General features: G+C 42.3%; 1 protein-coding gene across 1 annotated transcript; it reads left to right on the forward strand.

Annotated features, from left to right (window-relative positions):
* Window positions 1–448: 448 nt before the first annotated feature.
* Window positions 449–17,480, forward strand: LOC311102660 (neuroglobin-1-like; the record flags this gene model as incomplete). Its single annotated transcript, XM_084144019.1, has 5 exons — window positions 449–612; window positions 9,662–9,769; window positions 10,609–10,729; window positions 10,835–10,915; window positions 17,361–17,480. Exons 1-5 carry the CDS (start codon window positions 452–454, stop codon window positions 17,478–17,480), a joined length of 591 nt encoding a protein of 196 aa, XP_084000145.1. The 5' UTR covers window positions 449–451.
* Window positions 17,481–17,988: the final 508 nt, after the last annotated feature.

Here is a 17,988-nt window from a genome sequence, read left to right on the forward strand (position 1 = left end):
ATGTGGTCTGTGAATTATTTTTGATGTTTTATTATAATTTTTTTTAAAATAATAACAGTTGGGACTATTAATGGTATTATAAACAATTTTATTTTACTTTTCACCATGAAAATTGTTTATATTAATAAAAATAGCCATTTAATGTGTTACATTCATTTCTAAAATGTACTACATTTGACTGCTTAGATATTTTGTGTAAAACAAAATCTACGAATTCACGAATGGTGGTCCCCGAGCTTTTGATGGAGATTTGGTGTTCCCGGCACCGAACATTTTGGGAACCGCTGGTGTAGCCTACATTTACAGCCATACGCGCAAGAGGAGTATACGTGAACCATATGCCAGGGGAGCAGACCTTTCTCTCCGCAGTAATTCGGTTATTTTTGCGTCTGTTGTGTTTTTACTAAAGTAGGCTACCTACATTTAAGTACATTTTACAGTAGCAAGAAGAATGGGCTGCGCAATATCAGGACTGGCACCGAAAACAGCTGGAGCGACGAAAACGGAGGATGATGTTGCGCATCTCAGCGAGGAGCAGATCCAGATGATTAAAGAGTCGTGGAAAGTTATCCAGGAGGACATTGCGAAAGTTGGAATTATTATGTTCGTCAGGTGAGATGTTTTGATTAATTTTGTTTGTTATTTGTAAGCAAGTTAGACATTTGCTTTATCAGACTGAATATTTTCATAATACACATATCTCTCATAAAAAGGCAAAACTCTTCAATACTATTGCTCTCAACTTGAAATAACAGAGATATATAAATTCCAGACATGATTGAATAAATTACCTAAAACAAAGACAGCTTGACCGCAGGGACTGCATGATACTGTAAGTGACTGATGCTACATTTATCATGATTCATGAAATGACTATAAATTAAAGAATATGCCAACTTAACATTATTCAAACTGTATGTTATTACACAGTAGTTATTTGTCTCTTTTTGTTAATTATAGCTACAATACATATGACTTTGTGGAAACAGTAGGATCAAAATGTAGGATCAACACATTATTATAACTGTTATATTGTATGAGAATTAATCCCCATCATCCTAATAAAATTCTTTCACACCTTGTGCTGCCTTATTCAAAAAGCTCTCAAGGCATTTTAGGGAGAGACATTATTTGGTCCACAACAGAGAGGGCTCTCAGGGCTCAATGATTGAATGTGACTGTGACATAGTGCCTAACCTCTGCTCACAAGCAAGCAACTGTACATAGTCCTATTCTTTAACCGCTGCCACATCCTTCTGCCTTGTGGCTTGGAGACTTTCTTGAAGGGTGTTGCCTCCCTCCCTTCCATCATCCAACATCACATCTCAATATTGCATAATAAATATACAGCGCCAGGCCCCTTCCCATCTATTGACAAACAAAGACATTCACAGCAAAGAAAATACATATCAACGAGCACAATGGCCAGCCTTTGAAATGTAATAGCTTGCAGAGTGAGAATAAAACATGAATAGTGGATGCACTATCCATTCCTAGTTTGGTGCTAATGTAGTCAGACATTATGGCTGTTAGTGGAGAGAGAGGGAGAGAGTGAGACCACCAGGCACAGCATAGCAGATGGCTTCAAGCCCAATCAGGGCAATGTGTCTCTGACCTGGAGGAGATCCAGAGAGTTGAAGAGATTGACCTTAGCGTGTTGGCCTGGGACCACTGTGGCCTTCCATGGTTTAGGGCCACCTCAAGGCCCCAAGAAACAAAGGCTGGACTCGGGTAAACAGCATGCACATTAAATTAGACCAGCAGCACTGTGAAGACTCCACCTTTTTGCCCTCCTCTGCTCTGTGTACTTCACTAGACCCAGAGCTTCTCACCAGGGAATGTATTTTCTGTAAGCTGACAGTGGAAATGTAATTGATGGACTGTAGAGATCATGCTGTGTGTGTGCTATGTGGGGAAATGTAAACACTTCAATCAGAGGCGAGCCTTTGAAATGCCTACTGCATATGAGAGAGCTGGAATTAGCATTCCACTTCCACTTAAAACCTCTCAAGTACAGGGAATACACTGTAGATCAAAGTGTCAAACTCTTTAACTGTTGTTTTCTGTAGCTGTGTGTGGGAGAAACAGAGACAAGGGTCATTTCCCCTGTGCTCTCACATCAGTGAGGTGTGGTATGAATTACATTGTGCCTATAAAGTGAGAATGACATTCACAATGAAGAATACGTCCTCTAACAACTTTCCCCGAAATAGGGCTCATCTCGAAATCCACTTATCTTGACATCCGTCTCACCTAGCCACAGAATTCTGATATAATTTATTCAGGTCTGCATTCAGTGCAGCATATCTCCAGAAAATTATGTTTTTTTTCTTTAGCTTTTATTACTTTGCTTCCCTGTTCATTCTCTGTCATTCACTGTTATTCTTGAAAGGTTCTAGTAATTGTGGCATAATTCCATATAATGAATGTGTCAACTGATACGTATCATTTACCAGTTTTATTGTCAGCCAAAATGCATAAAAAAGCATTAATTGTTCATACAAGGAGAACAGTCCCCTGTAGCTCAGTTGGTAGAGCATGGCGCTTGCAACGCCAGGGTTGTGGGTTCGTTTCCCACGGGGGGCCAGTATGAAAAATGTATGCACTCGCTAACTGTAAGTCGCTCTGGATAAGAGCGTCTGCTAAAATAAATAAAAAACATAGCAACCATTCAGAGACCCATTTTGAAATCACCTCACACACCTCTTCTCTGCTCCTATTAATTTATTTCAAGGGCCTTGTGTTTATGACAGTGGCAATGGACTGAGATACAACTGTGAGTGTAAATACGTTTTTTTTCTCTCACACACAGAGAGAGGCAGTAAGAGGTGCAAATCAAAGTGTATGTGCAAAGCTCTTATACCCCACTTCATAACATGATGGACCAGAGGGATGAGGGAAAACACAAAAAATGGGAGGAGATGATTGGTTGATTACTATGAACATAATTAGCATTATAAAGCCAAGTAATTCATGCATGGTTCCTATAGATCCTACAAAGCTTTAATGGTATGTACCGTAAATGGTGATGTATACATTATGGAACTCACAGCAAAATCGAATCAAATCAATTTTTATTTGTCACATGCACCGAATACAACAGGTGTAGTAGACCTTACAGTGAAAGGCTTACTTACAAGCCCTTAACCAACAATGCAGTTTTAAGAAGAGAAAAAGTGTGAAGAAAGTATTTACTAAATAAACTGAAGTAAAAAATAAAAAAAATTGAAAAATTAGAAAATAGAAGAAAATAGAAAAATAACTAATAATTAAAGAGCAACAATAAAATAACAGTAACGAGGCTATATACAGGGGGTACCGGTACAGAGTCAATGTGCAGGGGCACAGGTTAGTCAAGGTAATTAAGGTAATATTTACATGTAGGTAGAGGTAAAGTGACTATCATTTACATTACATTTTAGTCATTTAGCAGACGCTCTTAGCCAGCGCGACTTACAGTTAGTGAGTGCATACATTCTTTTTTTTTTTTTCATACTGGCCCCCTGTGGGAATCGAACCCACAACCCTGGCGTTGCAAATGCCATGGTCTACCAATTGAGCTACATCCCTGCCGGCCATTCCCTCCCCTACCCTGGACGACGCTGGGCCAATTGTGCGCCGCCCCATGGGTCTCCTGGTCGCGGCCGGCTACGACAGAGCCTGGATTTGAACCAGGATCTCTAGTGGCACAGTCTTAGACCACTGCGCCACTCGGGAGACTATGAATAGATAATAAACAGAGAGTAGCAGCAGCGTAAAAATGCAAATAGTCCGGGTAGCCATTTGGTTAGCTGTTCAGGAGTCTTATGGCTTGGGGGTAGAAGCTGTTAAGAAGCCTTTTGGACCTAAACTTGGTGCTCCGGTATCGCTTGCCATGCGGTAGCAGAGAGAACACTCTATGACTAGGGTGGCTGGAATCTTTTGCAATTTTTAGGGCCTTCCTCTGACACTGCCTGGTATAGAGGTCCTGTATGGCAGGAAGCTTGGCCCCAGTGATGTACTGGGCCGTACACACTACCCTCTGTAGCGCCTTGCGGTCGGAGGCCGAACAGTTGCCATACCAGGCGGTGATGCAACCAGTCAGCATACTCTCAGTGGTGCAGTTATATAACTTTTTGAGGATCTGAGGACCCATGCCAAATGTCTCCTGAGGGGGAATAGGCGTTGTCGTGCCCTCTTCACAACTGTCTTGGTGTATTTGGACCATGACAGTTCGTTTGTGATGTGGACACCAAGGAACTTGAAGCTCTTAACCTACTCCACTACAGCCCCGTCGATGAGAATGGGTGCGTAGTCGGCCCTCCTTTTCCTGTAGTCCACAATCATCTATTTTGTCTTGATCATGTTGAGGGAGAGGTTGTTATCCTGGCACCACACTGCCAGGTCTCTGACTTCCTCCCTATAGTCTGTCTCATCGTTGTTGGTGATCAGGCCTACCAAATCAAATCAAATCAAATCAAATTTTATTGGCCACATGCGCCGAATACAACAGGTGCAGACATTACAGTGAAATGCTTACTTACAGCCCTTAACCAACAGTGCATTTATTTTTAATAAAAAAGTAAAATAAAACAACAACTAAAAAGTGTTGAGAAAAAAAGAGCAGAAGTAAAATAAAAGAACAGTAGGGAGGGGGGTACCGGTGCAGAGTCAATGTGCGGGGGGCACCGGCTAGTTGAAGTAGTTGAAGTAATATGTACATGTGGGTAGAGTTAAAGTGACTATGCATAAATAATTAACAGAGTAGCAGCAGCGTAAAAAATGGGGGGGGGGGGGGCAGTGCAAATAGTCCGGGTAGCCATGATTAGCTGTTCAGGAGTCTTATGGCTTGGGGGTAGAAGCTGTTGAGAAGTCTTTTGGACCTAGACTTGGCACTCCGGTACCGCTTGCCGTGCGGTAGCAGAGAGAACAGTCTATGACTAGGGTGGCTGGAGTCTTTGACAATTTTGAGGGCCTTCCTCTGACACCGCCTGGTATAGAGGTCCTGGATGGCAGGATGCTTTGCCCCAGTGATCTACCAGGCGGTGATGCAACCAGTCAGGATGCTCTCGATGGTGCAGCTGTATAATTTTTTGAGGATCTGAGGACCCATGCCAAATCTTTTCAGTCTCCTGGGGGGAATAGGCTTTGTCGTGCCCTCTTCACAACTGTCTTGGTGTGTTTGGACCATGATAGTTTGTTGGTGATGTGTTGTTACCTACCCTTACCACCTGGGGGCGGCCTGTCAGGAAGTCCAGGATCTTAGCTTAGTGATGAGCTTTGAGGGCATGATGTTGTTGAACGCTGAGCTGTAGTCAATGAATAGCATTCTTACATAGGTGTTCCTTTCATCCAGGTGGGAAAGGGCAGTGTGGAGTGCAATAGAGATTGCGTCACTTATGGATCTGTTGGGGTGGTATGGAAATTGGAGTGGGTCTAGGGTTTCTGGAATAATGGCATTGATGTGAGCTATGACCAGCCTTTCAAAGCACTTCATGGCTACATACGTGAGTGCTATGGGTCGCTAGTCATTTAGGCAGGTTACCTTGGTGTTCTTGGGCACAGGGACTATGGTGGTCTGTTTGAAAATGTATGCACTCACTAACTGTAAGTCGCTCTGGATAAGAGCGTCTGCTAAATGACTAAAATATAAATGTAAATTGTAAATGTTTGAAACATGTTGGTATTACAGACTCGGTCAGGGACAGGTTGAAAATGTCAGTGAAGACACTTGCCAGTTTTTCAGCGCATGCTCGGAGTACACATCCTGGTCATCCGTATGGCCCTGCGGCCTTCTGAATGTTGACCTGTTTAAAGGTCTTACTCACATCGGCTACGGAGAGCGTGATCACACAGTCATCCGGAACAGCTGATGCTCTCATGCATGCTTCAGTGTTACTTGCCTCGAAGCGCGCATAGAAGTAATTTAGCTCATCTGGTAGGCTCGTGTCACTGGGCAGCTCGCGGCTGTGCTTCCTTTTGTAGTCCGTAATAGTTTGCCAGTCCTGCCATATCCGACGAGAATCAGAGCCGGTGTAGTAGGTTTCAGTTTTACTCCTATATTGACGCTTTGCCTGTTTGATGGTTCGTCAGAGGGCATAGCAGGATTTCTTATAAGGGTCCGGGTTAGAGTCCCGCTCCTTGAAAGCGGCAGCTCTACCCTTTAGCTCAGTGCAAATGTTGCCTGTAATCCATGGCTTCTGGATGGGGTATGTACATACGGTCACTGTAGGGACAACGTCATCGATGCACTTATTGATGAAGCCAGTGACTGATGTTGTGTACTCCTCAATGCCATTGGAAGAATCCCGGAACATATTCCAGTCTGTGCTAGCAAAACAGTCCTGTAGCTTAGCATCTGCATCATCTGACCACTTAAGTATTGAGCGAGTCACTGGTACTTCCTGCTTTAGTTTTTGCTTGTAAGCAGGAATCAGGAGGATAGAGTTATAGTCAGATTTGCCAAATGGAGGGCAAGTGAGAGCTTTGTACGCATCTCTGTGTGTTGAGTAAAGGTGGTCTAGAGTTAGAAATGAGGTAAAACGGATTTAAGTTTCCCTGCATTAAAGTCCCCGGCCACTAGGAGTGCCGCCTCTGGATGAGCATTTTCTCGTTTGCTTATGGCCTTATACAGCTCGTTTAGTGCAGTCTTAGTGCCAGCATCGGTTTGTGGTGGTAAATAGACAGCTACGAAAAATATAGATAAATGATGTGGTCTACAGCTTATCATGAGATACTCTACCTCAAGCGAGCAAAACCTCGAGACTTCCTTGATATTAGATTTCGTGCACCAGCTGTTATTGACAAATAGACACAGACCGCCACCCCTTTTCTTACTGGAGGCAGCTGTTCTATCTTGCGATGCACGGAAAACCCAGCCAGCTGTATGTTATACATGTCGTCGTTCAGCCACGACTCGGTGAAACATAAGATATTAACAGTTTTTAAAGTCCCGTTGGTAGGATAGTCTTGATCGGAGCTCATCCAGTTTATTATCCAATGATTGCACGTTGGCTAATAGGACTAATGGTAGAGGCGGGTTACCCACTCGCCATAATTTGCAAATAAATTCATAAAAAATCCTACAATGTGATTTTCTGGATTTTCTTTTCTCAATTTGTCTGTCATAGTTGACGTATACCTATGATGAAAATTACAGGCCTCTCTCATCTTTTTAAGTGGGAGAACTTGCACAATTGGTGGCTGACTAAATACTTTTTTCCCCCACTGTATTTCCCACCATAAAGCATGGAGGAGGAGGTGTTATGGTGTGGGGGTGCTTTGCTGGTGACATTGTCTGTGATTTATTTAGAATTCAAGGTACACTTAACCAGCATGGCTACCACAGCATTCTGCAGCGATACTCCATCCCATCTGGTTTGGGCTTAGTGGGACTGTCATTTGTTTTTCAACAAGACAATGACCCAACACACCTCCAGGCTGTGTAAGGGCTATTTTACCAAGAAGGAGAGTGATAGAGTGCTGCATCAGATGACCTGGCCTCCACAATCCCCCGACCTCAACCAAAGTGAGATGGTTTGGGATGAGTCGGACCACAGAGTGAAGGAAAAGCAGCCAACAAGTGCTCAGCATATGTGGGAACTCCTTGTTAAAAGTAAATCTCTTGTTAAAGGTCCAATGCAGCCATTTGTATTTCAATATAAAAACATTCCTGGGTAACAATTAAGTACCTTACTGTGATTGTTTTCAATTAAGATGGTCAAGAATAAACAAAAATAGCTTCTTAGCAAAGAGCAATTTCTCAAGCAAGAATTTTGATAGGACTGTCTGGGAGTGGGGAGGTGGAAACTGAAAACTAGCTGTCATTGGCAGAGAATTTTGGAACTTTCTTTCTTATTGGTCTATTAACTACTTTACCAGGCAGGCCAAAACTCCAAATCAGGCTGTCTTTTCAAACAGCTCTTACACTAAAAGGACATTATCATCATTTTCACAATTTGATAGCATTATTCCAACCTCATAGTGTGGAAATATATATAAAACAGGAAAATCACTTTTTTGACTGCACACGTAAAAAATGAATCAGGCCCAAAGTGCATAAAATAAAATAGAAAAATAGTTTAAAAAAACTAAAACAATATATCGAACCATATCATGAAAGCAACAATCAAAGTCTAGGAGGAAGGCCATAATGGTAGGCCAGCCGGTAGAGATGAGTCTTATGGGCTGCTTTAAAAGCCCCAACAGTCTGAACAGTCAGAGATTGTCAGGAAGGGAATTCCATTGGCGTGGTGCGTGGGAGGAAAAGACACACACACACACACAAAAACACACAGTCTGACATTAATGGGTCTGAAAGGGCAGGGGAACTCTTACAGCCAGGGCCGGATCACCACATCTGGGGACCGAATATTTCCAGTTTTAAAGCTAATTTCCTGCAATTCTACACATTTTGCCATGGATTATGACATCTGAAAGGGCAGGGGAACTCAATACAGGCAGCTATATGAGGAGAAGGAGAACATTTACATTTACATTTTAGTCATTTAGCAGACGCTCTTATCCAGAGCGACTTACAGGAGCAATTAGGGTTAAGTGCCTTGCTCAAGGGCACATTTACGTCATTTAGCAGACGCTCTTATCCAGAGCGACTCACAAATTGGTGCATTCACCCTATAGCCAGTGGGATAACCACTTTACAATTTTTTTGGGGGGGGGTAGAAGGATTACTTTATCCTATCCCAGGTGTTCCTTAAAGAGGTGGGGTTTCAAATGTCTCCGGAAGGTGGTGAGTGACTCCGCTGTCCTGGCGTCGTGAGGGAGCTTGTTCCACCATTGGGGTGCCAGAGCAGCGAACAGTTTTGACTGGGCTGAGCGGGAACTATGCTTCCGCAGAGGAAGGGGAGCCAGCAGGCCAGAGGTGGATGAACGCAATGCTCTCGTTTGGGTGTAGGGACTGATCAGAGCCCGAAGGTACAGAGGTGCCGTTCCCCTCACTGCTCCATAGGCAAGCAACTTGGGAAGGTTGAACACCAGACGGGCTGCGGCATTCTGGATGAGTTGTAGGGGTTTAATAGCACAGGCAGGGAGGCCAGCCAACAGTGAGTTGCAGTAATCCAGACGGGAGATGACAAGTGCCTGGATTAGGACCTGTGCCGCTTCCTGTGTAAGGCAGGGTCGTACTCTCCGAATGTTGTAGAGCATGAACCTGCAGGAGCGGGTCACCGCCTTGATGTTAGCGGAGAACGACAGGGTGTTGTCCAGGGTTGTCCAGTGCCAGGGTGTACACCCCCTGGCACTGAGTGTTTTGATGCTGTGATTGCAGCCCATAGTAGGCCTAAAGCCAGCAGGAAAGGACTGAGGGTTAGAGAGCAGCCAGGACTGATAACTGCAAGGGGCTCAATGGCACAATCAGATCTCATGGAGATTTCCTTAAAATCACTGCGTGGATGAGATGTGATGAATTTTAATGCCACCTTGAAGATATTTACAAGGATAGAGACAGGCATGTCTTAACTAAAGGACAATATCAACACTTACATTATAAAAAAACTACTAAACCTTATTTACTGTCTTGCTTGAACTCTGTTACGTAGTCAGTGGGAGAATTTGGAGGACGGAGGGATGTTTGTGTGTGGGCATGAATATGTCAGTTTGGTTAAGGCAGGCTTAATGAAGCTGGCTCTTGTAGGCTCATGAATGTATGTTGTCTTGGTAACAGGTTATTTGAGACCCATCCAGAATGCAAGGATGTATTCTTTCTGTTTCGAGACGTGGAGGACCTTGAGATGTTACGGACCAGCCGGGAGCTGAGGTCACATGGCCTACGGTCAGTCGCCACACCACAACACTGTATAACTCTCAAGTTCCATACGCTACAGCCAGTGTACCACAGAGGGAGTGGTATTGTTACATATCAAATGTCAAAATCTCACAATGTAACATCACTGATTACATTGAAACAAAATAATTTATGACATACTGTAGAGATTCAGTTTCCTATTTCAAAGATCTGTCAACACTGTTTGTGTCCCTATATGAGATTATCAATATCTGGCTAGCTATTATCAGGTCTGCTGCCAGTGAAGAACACACTTATCCTCCATATGCAGCTCCCAATGGTGTGTTTTCTCCATTCTGTTGTGTCACTGGGGTATGCTGAGCCTCTTAGTTTTTGTCCCCACAAAAGGCCAATAAACCTAATTAAGCCTGAGGACTCCATTTAATCAAAGGTATGAAGGCTGCAGTGGCATTACAGGAGACAGACAGGGATATGTACACTACATGTCCACACGGCCCTTTCACGCTTATACTCCCAGGAAAAGGCCAAGTGCCCCTCAAATCACTTGCACGGACATTAGTGCAAAATGTCCTCACCAGCCCCCAGGCTGAGAGGGAGTACACCCATTTAACCTTTTGTGCATATTTATCTTTCTGCATAAACTCTCCCTAACACGCACTTTGCCGTAAAAGACAGGCCTATGGGCAACAACGAAACCATGTTCAGTTTCAGGGTTTAATGTTGGAGAACAATTGTTGAAAGAGAGGATAAAAGATTACTAAATTAATTGGATCACATTAAGTGCCTGCTGTATGATCAAATGATGGTGATAGTCCAAGGTGTGCTTGTGGGTCTTAATCACCAGGCCTGTGTTCCTTTCCTCTCAGAGTAATGTCCTTCATTGAGAAAAGTGTGGCCAGACTGGACCAGCTGGAGAGACTAGAGGTTCTTGCTGTGGAGCTGGGGAAGAGCCACTACCGCTACAACGCCCCACCCAAATACTACAGCGTAAGACACACACTGACTATGCATCTTAAGCAAAGTTACAGTTAGCATTTTTTAAAATATTGGATTAGATGTATACTTTCCTATTCTGATGTGATTTATTTCCAGTATGTAGGAGCAGAATTCATCTGTGCTGTTCAACCCATTCTCAAAGAGAGATGGACCCCTGAGCTTGAGGAGGCATGGAAGGTACCGATTTCAATCATTCACGTGCTCTTCCAGGAATTCACCCAGTATAAATGTTTAGCAGAATGGGTTGAATTGGTATAATCATGTGTGTAACCAATTATTGTCCAAGAGGTCCCTTGTCTTTCTGCTGTGTCAGAGTTTTCCACATCCAATGACTCATGTCAAGATGGAAATTATCACCAGTGGAAGAGAGAGTTTGACTGACATGAACATTTTAATTTCATTGAACCAGAAATGACCATATTGTGAAACCAGTGGATGGCTCTGTCACATCATGTAACCCTGCTTTACCTAACTAACAAAGTATTATATCACTCTTATTAAATAAAGTTTCAGTGCAATGTAAAACTGCGCTGTATGTGCTACTGTGTATGATGTGAATAATGTTTTGTTTTTTTGATAGTCACTGTGTTTTCTAATTGGTTTTATGGATCACAGGACTCCATAAAAACAATGTCTAATTTTACTGAGTGAACTAGCCTGGCTCCTATAAATAAGATGAAATTAGTGAATGAAGCTCTGCATTTTACCATACATGTTCCAATGAAACTGTCTGTACTGGCCTCTAGTGGATTCATGGAGAACTACCCTTAACTCCAACCTTGTGCTCGCCAAACCGTAAATGAGTTACCTCTGGTTCGTTCAGCCATTCCTATGGGGGAAATGAATGGGGAAGAATGGGGTTTGGGATAAACGCCAAAAATAAGGTCTGATGTTAACGCAGGAGATCTTATATGTTTTGATCTATGAGAAAATATCAGTCAGTTAACATGACCGTTATGAATTATGAAGACTTTATGTGCTTGTTATGAATACATAAATGCTTAAAAATTCACAAAAAGTGACGTTAGCTGATGAAGATGATCTCATAGAACAAAATGTATAAGATCTCCATAAGCCTGTGTACACCACAGACCTTATTTTCGGTGTTTATCCAAAAACCCATTCATTTCCCCATAGGCTTTGACCAAGCCATGGCGGAGTTAGTGCCTACATAAAGACACCATTACTATTGCTCTCTATTCCTTGGGTCAAGTCCTGTGGTCAGGATAAACTCCTGGCCCTACTCATATACAGTGGGGAGAACAAGTATTTGATACACTGTCGATTTTGCAGGTTTTCCTACTTACAAAGCATGTAGAGGTCTGTAATTTATATCATAGGTACACTTCAACTGTGAGAGACGGAATCTAAAACAAAAATCCAGAAAATCACATTGTATGATTTTTAAGTAATTAATTTGCATTTTATTGCATGACATAAGTATTTGATCACCTACCAACCAGTAAGAATTCCGGCTCTCACAGACCTGTTAGTTTTTCTTTAAGAAACCCTCCTGTTCTCCACTCATTACCTGTATTAACTGCACCTGTTTGAATTCGTTACCTGTATAAAAGACACCTGTCCACACACTCAATCAAACAGACTCCAACCTCTCCACAATGGCCAAGACCAGAGAGGTGTGTAAGGACATCAGGGATAAAATTGTAGACCTGCACAAGGCTGGGATAGGCTACAAGACAATAGGCAAGCAGCTTGGTGAGAAGGCAACAACTGTTGGTGCAATTATTAGAAAATGGAAGAAGTTCAAGATGACGGTCAATCACCCTCGGTCTGGGGCTCCATGCAAGATCTCACCTCGTGGGGCATCAATGATCATGAGGAAGGTGAGGGATCAGCCCAGAACTACACGGCAGGACCTGATCAATGACCTGAAGAGAGCTGGGACCACAGTCTCAAAGAAAACCATTAGTAACACACTACGCCGTCATGGATTAAAATCCTGCAGCGCATGCAAGGTCCCCCTGCTCTTGCCAGCGCATGTCCAGGCCCGTCTGAAGTTTGCCAATGACCATCTGGATGATCCAGAGGAGGAATGGGAGAAGGTCATGTGGTCTGATGAGACAAAAATATAGCTTTTTGGTCTAAACTCCACTCGCCGTGTTTGGAGGAAGAAGAAGGATGAGTACAACCCCAAGAACACCATCCCAACCGGGAAGCATGGAGGTGGAAACATCATTCTTTGGGGATGCTTTTCTGCAAAGGGGACAGGACAACTGCACCGTATTGAGGGGAGGATGGATGGGGCCATGTATCGCGAGATCTTGGCCAACAACCTCCTTCCCTCAGTAAGAGCATTGAAGATGGGTCGTGGCTGGGTCTTCCAGCATGACAACGACCCAAAACACACAGCCAGGGCAACTAAGGAATGGCTCCGTAAGAAGCATCTCAAGGTCCTGGAGTGGCCTAGCCAGTCTCCAGACCTGAACCCAATAGAAAATCTTTGGGGGGAGCTGAAAGTCCGTATTGCCCAGCGACAGCCCCGAAACCTGAAGGATCTGGAGAAGGTCTGTATGGAGGAGTGGGCCAAAAAATACCTGCTGCATTGTGTGCAAACCTGGTCAAGACCTACAGGAAACGTATGATCTCTGTAATTGCAAACAAAGGTTTCTGTACCAAATATGAAGTTATGCTTTTCTGATGTATCAAATACTTATGTCATGCAATACAATGCAAATTAATTACTTAAAAATCATACAATGTGATTTTCTGGATTTTTGTTTTAAATTCCGTCTCTCACAGTTGAAGTGTACCTATGATAAAAATTACAGACCTCTACATGCTTTGTAAGTAGGAAACCTGCAAAATCGGCAGTGTATCAAATACTTGTTCTCCCCACTGTATGTGGAGTGAGCAGTTTTTCCTGACCAGGAACATTTCTGGCTCTACTTATTTCCTAGTATAATGTGTCTCTGAACTCCCCTAACCCTAACCCTAGACTGGTAATACATTGTACTTACAGCTGTAGCGCTAACCATAACCCTAGAATAGTTATAGATTGTGCTTACAGCTCTAGCGCTGACCATAACCCTAGACTGGTAATACATTAAGACAGGGATCATTAACTAGATTCAGCCACTGGACAATATTTTCTTGAGCAGATGGTCAAGGGGCTGGAACATAATTACAAATAATTTGTAGACTGCAAAGTTTCAAGTTTTTATTGTCACGTGCACAAGTACAGTGAAATGTCTTTCTTGCAACCTCTTTCCCAACAATGCAACTGAACAACAACAAAACATGCTCATTGCAAACCTTCCTTAAATTTGTATACGATCACATACAGTGCCTTCAGAAAGTATTCATACCCCTTGACTTATTTCACATTGTTGTGTTACAGCTTAAATTCAAAATTGATTAAATAAATAAAACATCTCACCCATCTACACACAATATCCCATAATGACAAATTGAAAACATGTTTTTAGAAAATGTATTGAAATTTAAATACAGAAATATATAATTTACTTGTTGAATCAACTTTGGCAACGATTACAGCTGTGAGTCTTTCTGGGTAAGTCTATAAGTGCTTTCCACACCTGGATTGTGCAACATTTGCCCATTATTATTTTCTAAATTCTTCAAGCTCTGTCAAATTGGTTGTTGATCATTGCTAGACAACCATTTTCAGATCTTGCCATAGATTTTCAAGTAGATTTTGGTCAAAACTGTAACTCGGCCACTGAGGAACATTCACTGTATTCTTGGTAAGCAACTCAAGTGTAGATTTGGCCTTGTATTTTAGGTTATTGTCCTGCTGAAAGGTGAATCCATCTCCCAGTGTCTGGTGGAAAGCAGACTGAACCCAGTTTTCCTCTAGGATTATGCCTGTGCTTAGTTCCATTGTTTATTTTTTATCCTGAAAAACTCCCCAGTCCTTAACGATTACAAGCATACCCATAGCACGATGCAGCCACCACTATGTTTGAAAATATGTAGATTGATACTCAGTAATGTGTTGTATTGGATTTGCCCCAAACATAACACTTTGTATTCAGGCCAAAAAGTGAATTGCTTTGCCACATTTTTTGCAGAATTACTTTAGTGCCTTGTTGCAAACAGGATGCATGTTTTGGAATATTTTATTCTGTACAGGCTTCCTTCTTTTCCCTCTGTCAATTAGGTTAGGATTGTGGAGCAACTACAATGTTGATGATCCATCCTCAGTTTTCTCCTATCAAAGCCACTAAACTCGTAACTGTTTTAAAGTTACCATTGCCCTCATGGTGATATCCCTGAGCGGTTTCCTTCCTCTCCAGCAACTGAGTTAGGTAGGATGCCTATATCTTTGTAGTGACTGGGTGTATTGATACACCATCCAAAGTGTAATTAATAATTTCACCATGCTTATAAGGATATTGTCTTCTTTTTTATTTTTACCTATCTACCAATAGGTGCCCTTCTTTGTGAGGCATTGGAAAACCTCCCTGGTCTTTGTGGTTGAAATTCAGTGCTCGACTGAGGGACCTTACAGATAATTGTATGTGTGGGGTACAAAGATGAGGTAGTCAATAAAAAATATTTTTAAACACTATTATTGCACACAGAGTGAGTCATTGCAACTTGTGACTTGCTAAGCACATTTTTACTCCTGAACTTGCCATATGAAAGGGATGGAATACTTATTGACTCATGACATTTCAGCTTTTCATTTATTATGAACTTGCAAAAAAAAAAAAAAACATAATTCCACTTTGACATTATGGGGTATTGTTTGTAGGCCAGTGACAGAAACATCTCAGTTTAATCCATTTTAAATTCAGGCTGTAACACAACAAAATGTGGAAAAAGTCAAGGGGTTGTATGACTACTTTCTGAAGGCACTGAGGCAGTGAGGGAAAAAAAGTATTTGATCCCCTGCTGATTTTGTACATTTGCCCACTGACAAAGAAATGATCAGTCTATAATTTTAATGGTAGGTTTATTTGAACAGTGAGAGACAGAATAACAACAAAAAAATCCAGAAAAACGCATGTCAAAAATGTTATAAATTGATTTGCATTTTAATTAGGGAAATAAGTATTTGACCCCCTCTCAATCAGAAAGATTTCTGGCTTCCAGGTGTCTTTTATACAGGTAACGAGCTGAGATTAGGAGCACACTCTTAAAGGGAGTGCTCCTAATCTCAGCTTGTTACCTGTATAAAAGACACCTGTCCACAGAAGCAATCAATCAATCAGATTCCAAACTCTCCACCATGGCCAAGACCAAAGAGCTCTCCAAGGATGTCAGTGACAAGATTGTAGACCTACACAAGGCTGGAATGGGCTACAAGACCATCGCCAAGCAGCTTGGTGAGAAGGTGACAACAGTTGGTGTGATTATTCGCAAATGGAAGAAACACAAAATAAATGTTAATCTCCCTCGGCCTGGGGCTCCATGCAAGATCTCACCTCGTGGAGTTGCAATGATCATGAGAACGGTGAGGAATCAGCCCAGAACTACACGGGAGGATCTTGTCAATGATCTCAAGGCAGCTGGGACCATAGTCACCAAGAAAACAATTGGTAACACACTACGCCGTGAAGGACTGAAATCCTGCAGCGCCCGCAAGGTCCCCCTTCTCAAGAAAGCACATATACAGGCCCGTCTGAAGTTTGCCAATGAACATCTGAATGATTCAGAGGAGAACTGGGTGAAAGTGTTGTGGTCAGATGAGACCAAAATCGAGCTCTTTGGCATCAACTCAACTCACCGTGTTTGGAGGAGGAGGAATGCTGCCTATGACCCCAAGAACACCATCCCCACCGTCAAACATAGAGGTGGAAACATTATGCTTTGGGGGTGTTTTTCTGCTAAGGGGACATGACAACTTCACCGACGATGGACGGGGCCATGTACCGTCAAATCTTGGGTGAGAACCTCCTTCCCTCAGTCAGGGTATTGAAAATGGGTCGTGGATGGGTATTCCAGCATGACAATGACCCAAAACACACGGCCAAGGCAACAAAGGAATGGCTCAAGAAGAGGCACATTAAGGTCCTGGAGTGGCCTAGCCATAGAAAATCTGTGGAGGGAGCTGAAGGTTCGAGTTGCCAAACATCAGCCTCGAAACCTTAATGACTTGGAGAAGATCTGCAAAGAGGAGTGGGACAAGATCCCTCCTGAGATGTGTGCAAACCTGGTGGGCAACTACAAGAAACGTCTGTCCTCTGTGATTGCCAACAACGGTTTTGCCACCAAGTACTAAGTCATGTTTTGCATAGGGGTCAAATACTTATTTCCCTCATTAAAATGCAAATCAATTTATAACATTTTTGACATGCGTTTTTCTGGATTGCTTTGTTGTTATTCTGTCTCTCACTGTTCAAATAAACCTACCATTAAAATTATAGACTGATCGTGTCTTTGTCAGTGGGCAAACGTATAAAATCAGCAGGGGATCTCTCTATTATGCATGGAATACTTTGGAACAGATTTCCAAATTTAAAATAACTTGGAGCTGATTTGCTGGTGTTTTAACACTATGTCCAACAATTAAACAAATATTTGATCCCAAATAAAATCACCAGTTGGGGGAACCTTGCATTCAGACACCTTGATTTGAATTCTACATTATTATAGGTATCTTCATAATTCCTTGTGTATTGCGTTTCTGAACCAGACCCTGTTCCTGTACCTGACCAGGCTTATGAAGCAGGGCTACCAGGAGGAGACGAGCAGACATCACCATGTGGCAGCATCCCCCAAGGAGAGGCCAGAGAAGAGGAGCACAGCCTTATAAGAGGCCTGGCTTTGGCTGGCCTCCACCCAGAGACTGTTGAGCATAGCACAGAAATGTGTCACGTGACTTTTAGCTGTGTATATACTGTATTTATCACTTAGTATTAATTTTCTACATAGCTCATGTTATCAGGCATAAAGTGTTATCAGCCTACAATGTAAAGTTGAACGGCTTATTCCATCTCATTTTATTGAAAAATCTATTTCAACAAATCACTGCAAGATCGTTATTTATTCCAACAAAGCACTTTATTTCTCAACTTATATCCTTAATGATAATTATCATGGTTAGGTTTACACCCAGTAAGGAAAAACTTACTGGGTGTTTAAAAAAAATTAATACATTGATCATGTACAAGGTTCTCTCTGTATCCAAAAATCAAATAAGCCTTTCAGCCACCAGTAAATATACTACATCATTAAGAAGTTTCTAAATATTTTCCCCTTACTCAATCTTCTATCATATGGCACATACATCCTACAAATTAAGAGGCTGAAGCTTTTCTACA

The sequence above is a fragment of the Coregonus lavaretus genome (assembly GCF_964263955.1).
Source record: "Coregonus lavaretus genome assembly, chromosome: 27".
Classification (NCBI taxonomy): Eukaryota; Metazoa; Chordata; class Actinopteri; order Salmoniformes; family Salmonidae; genus Coregonus; species Coregonus lavaretus.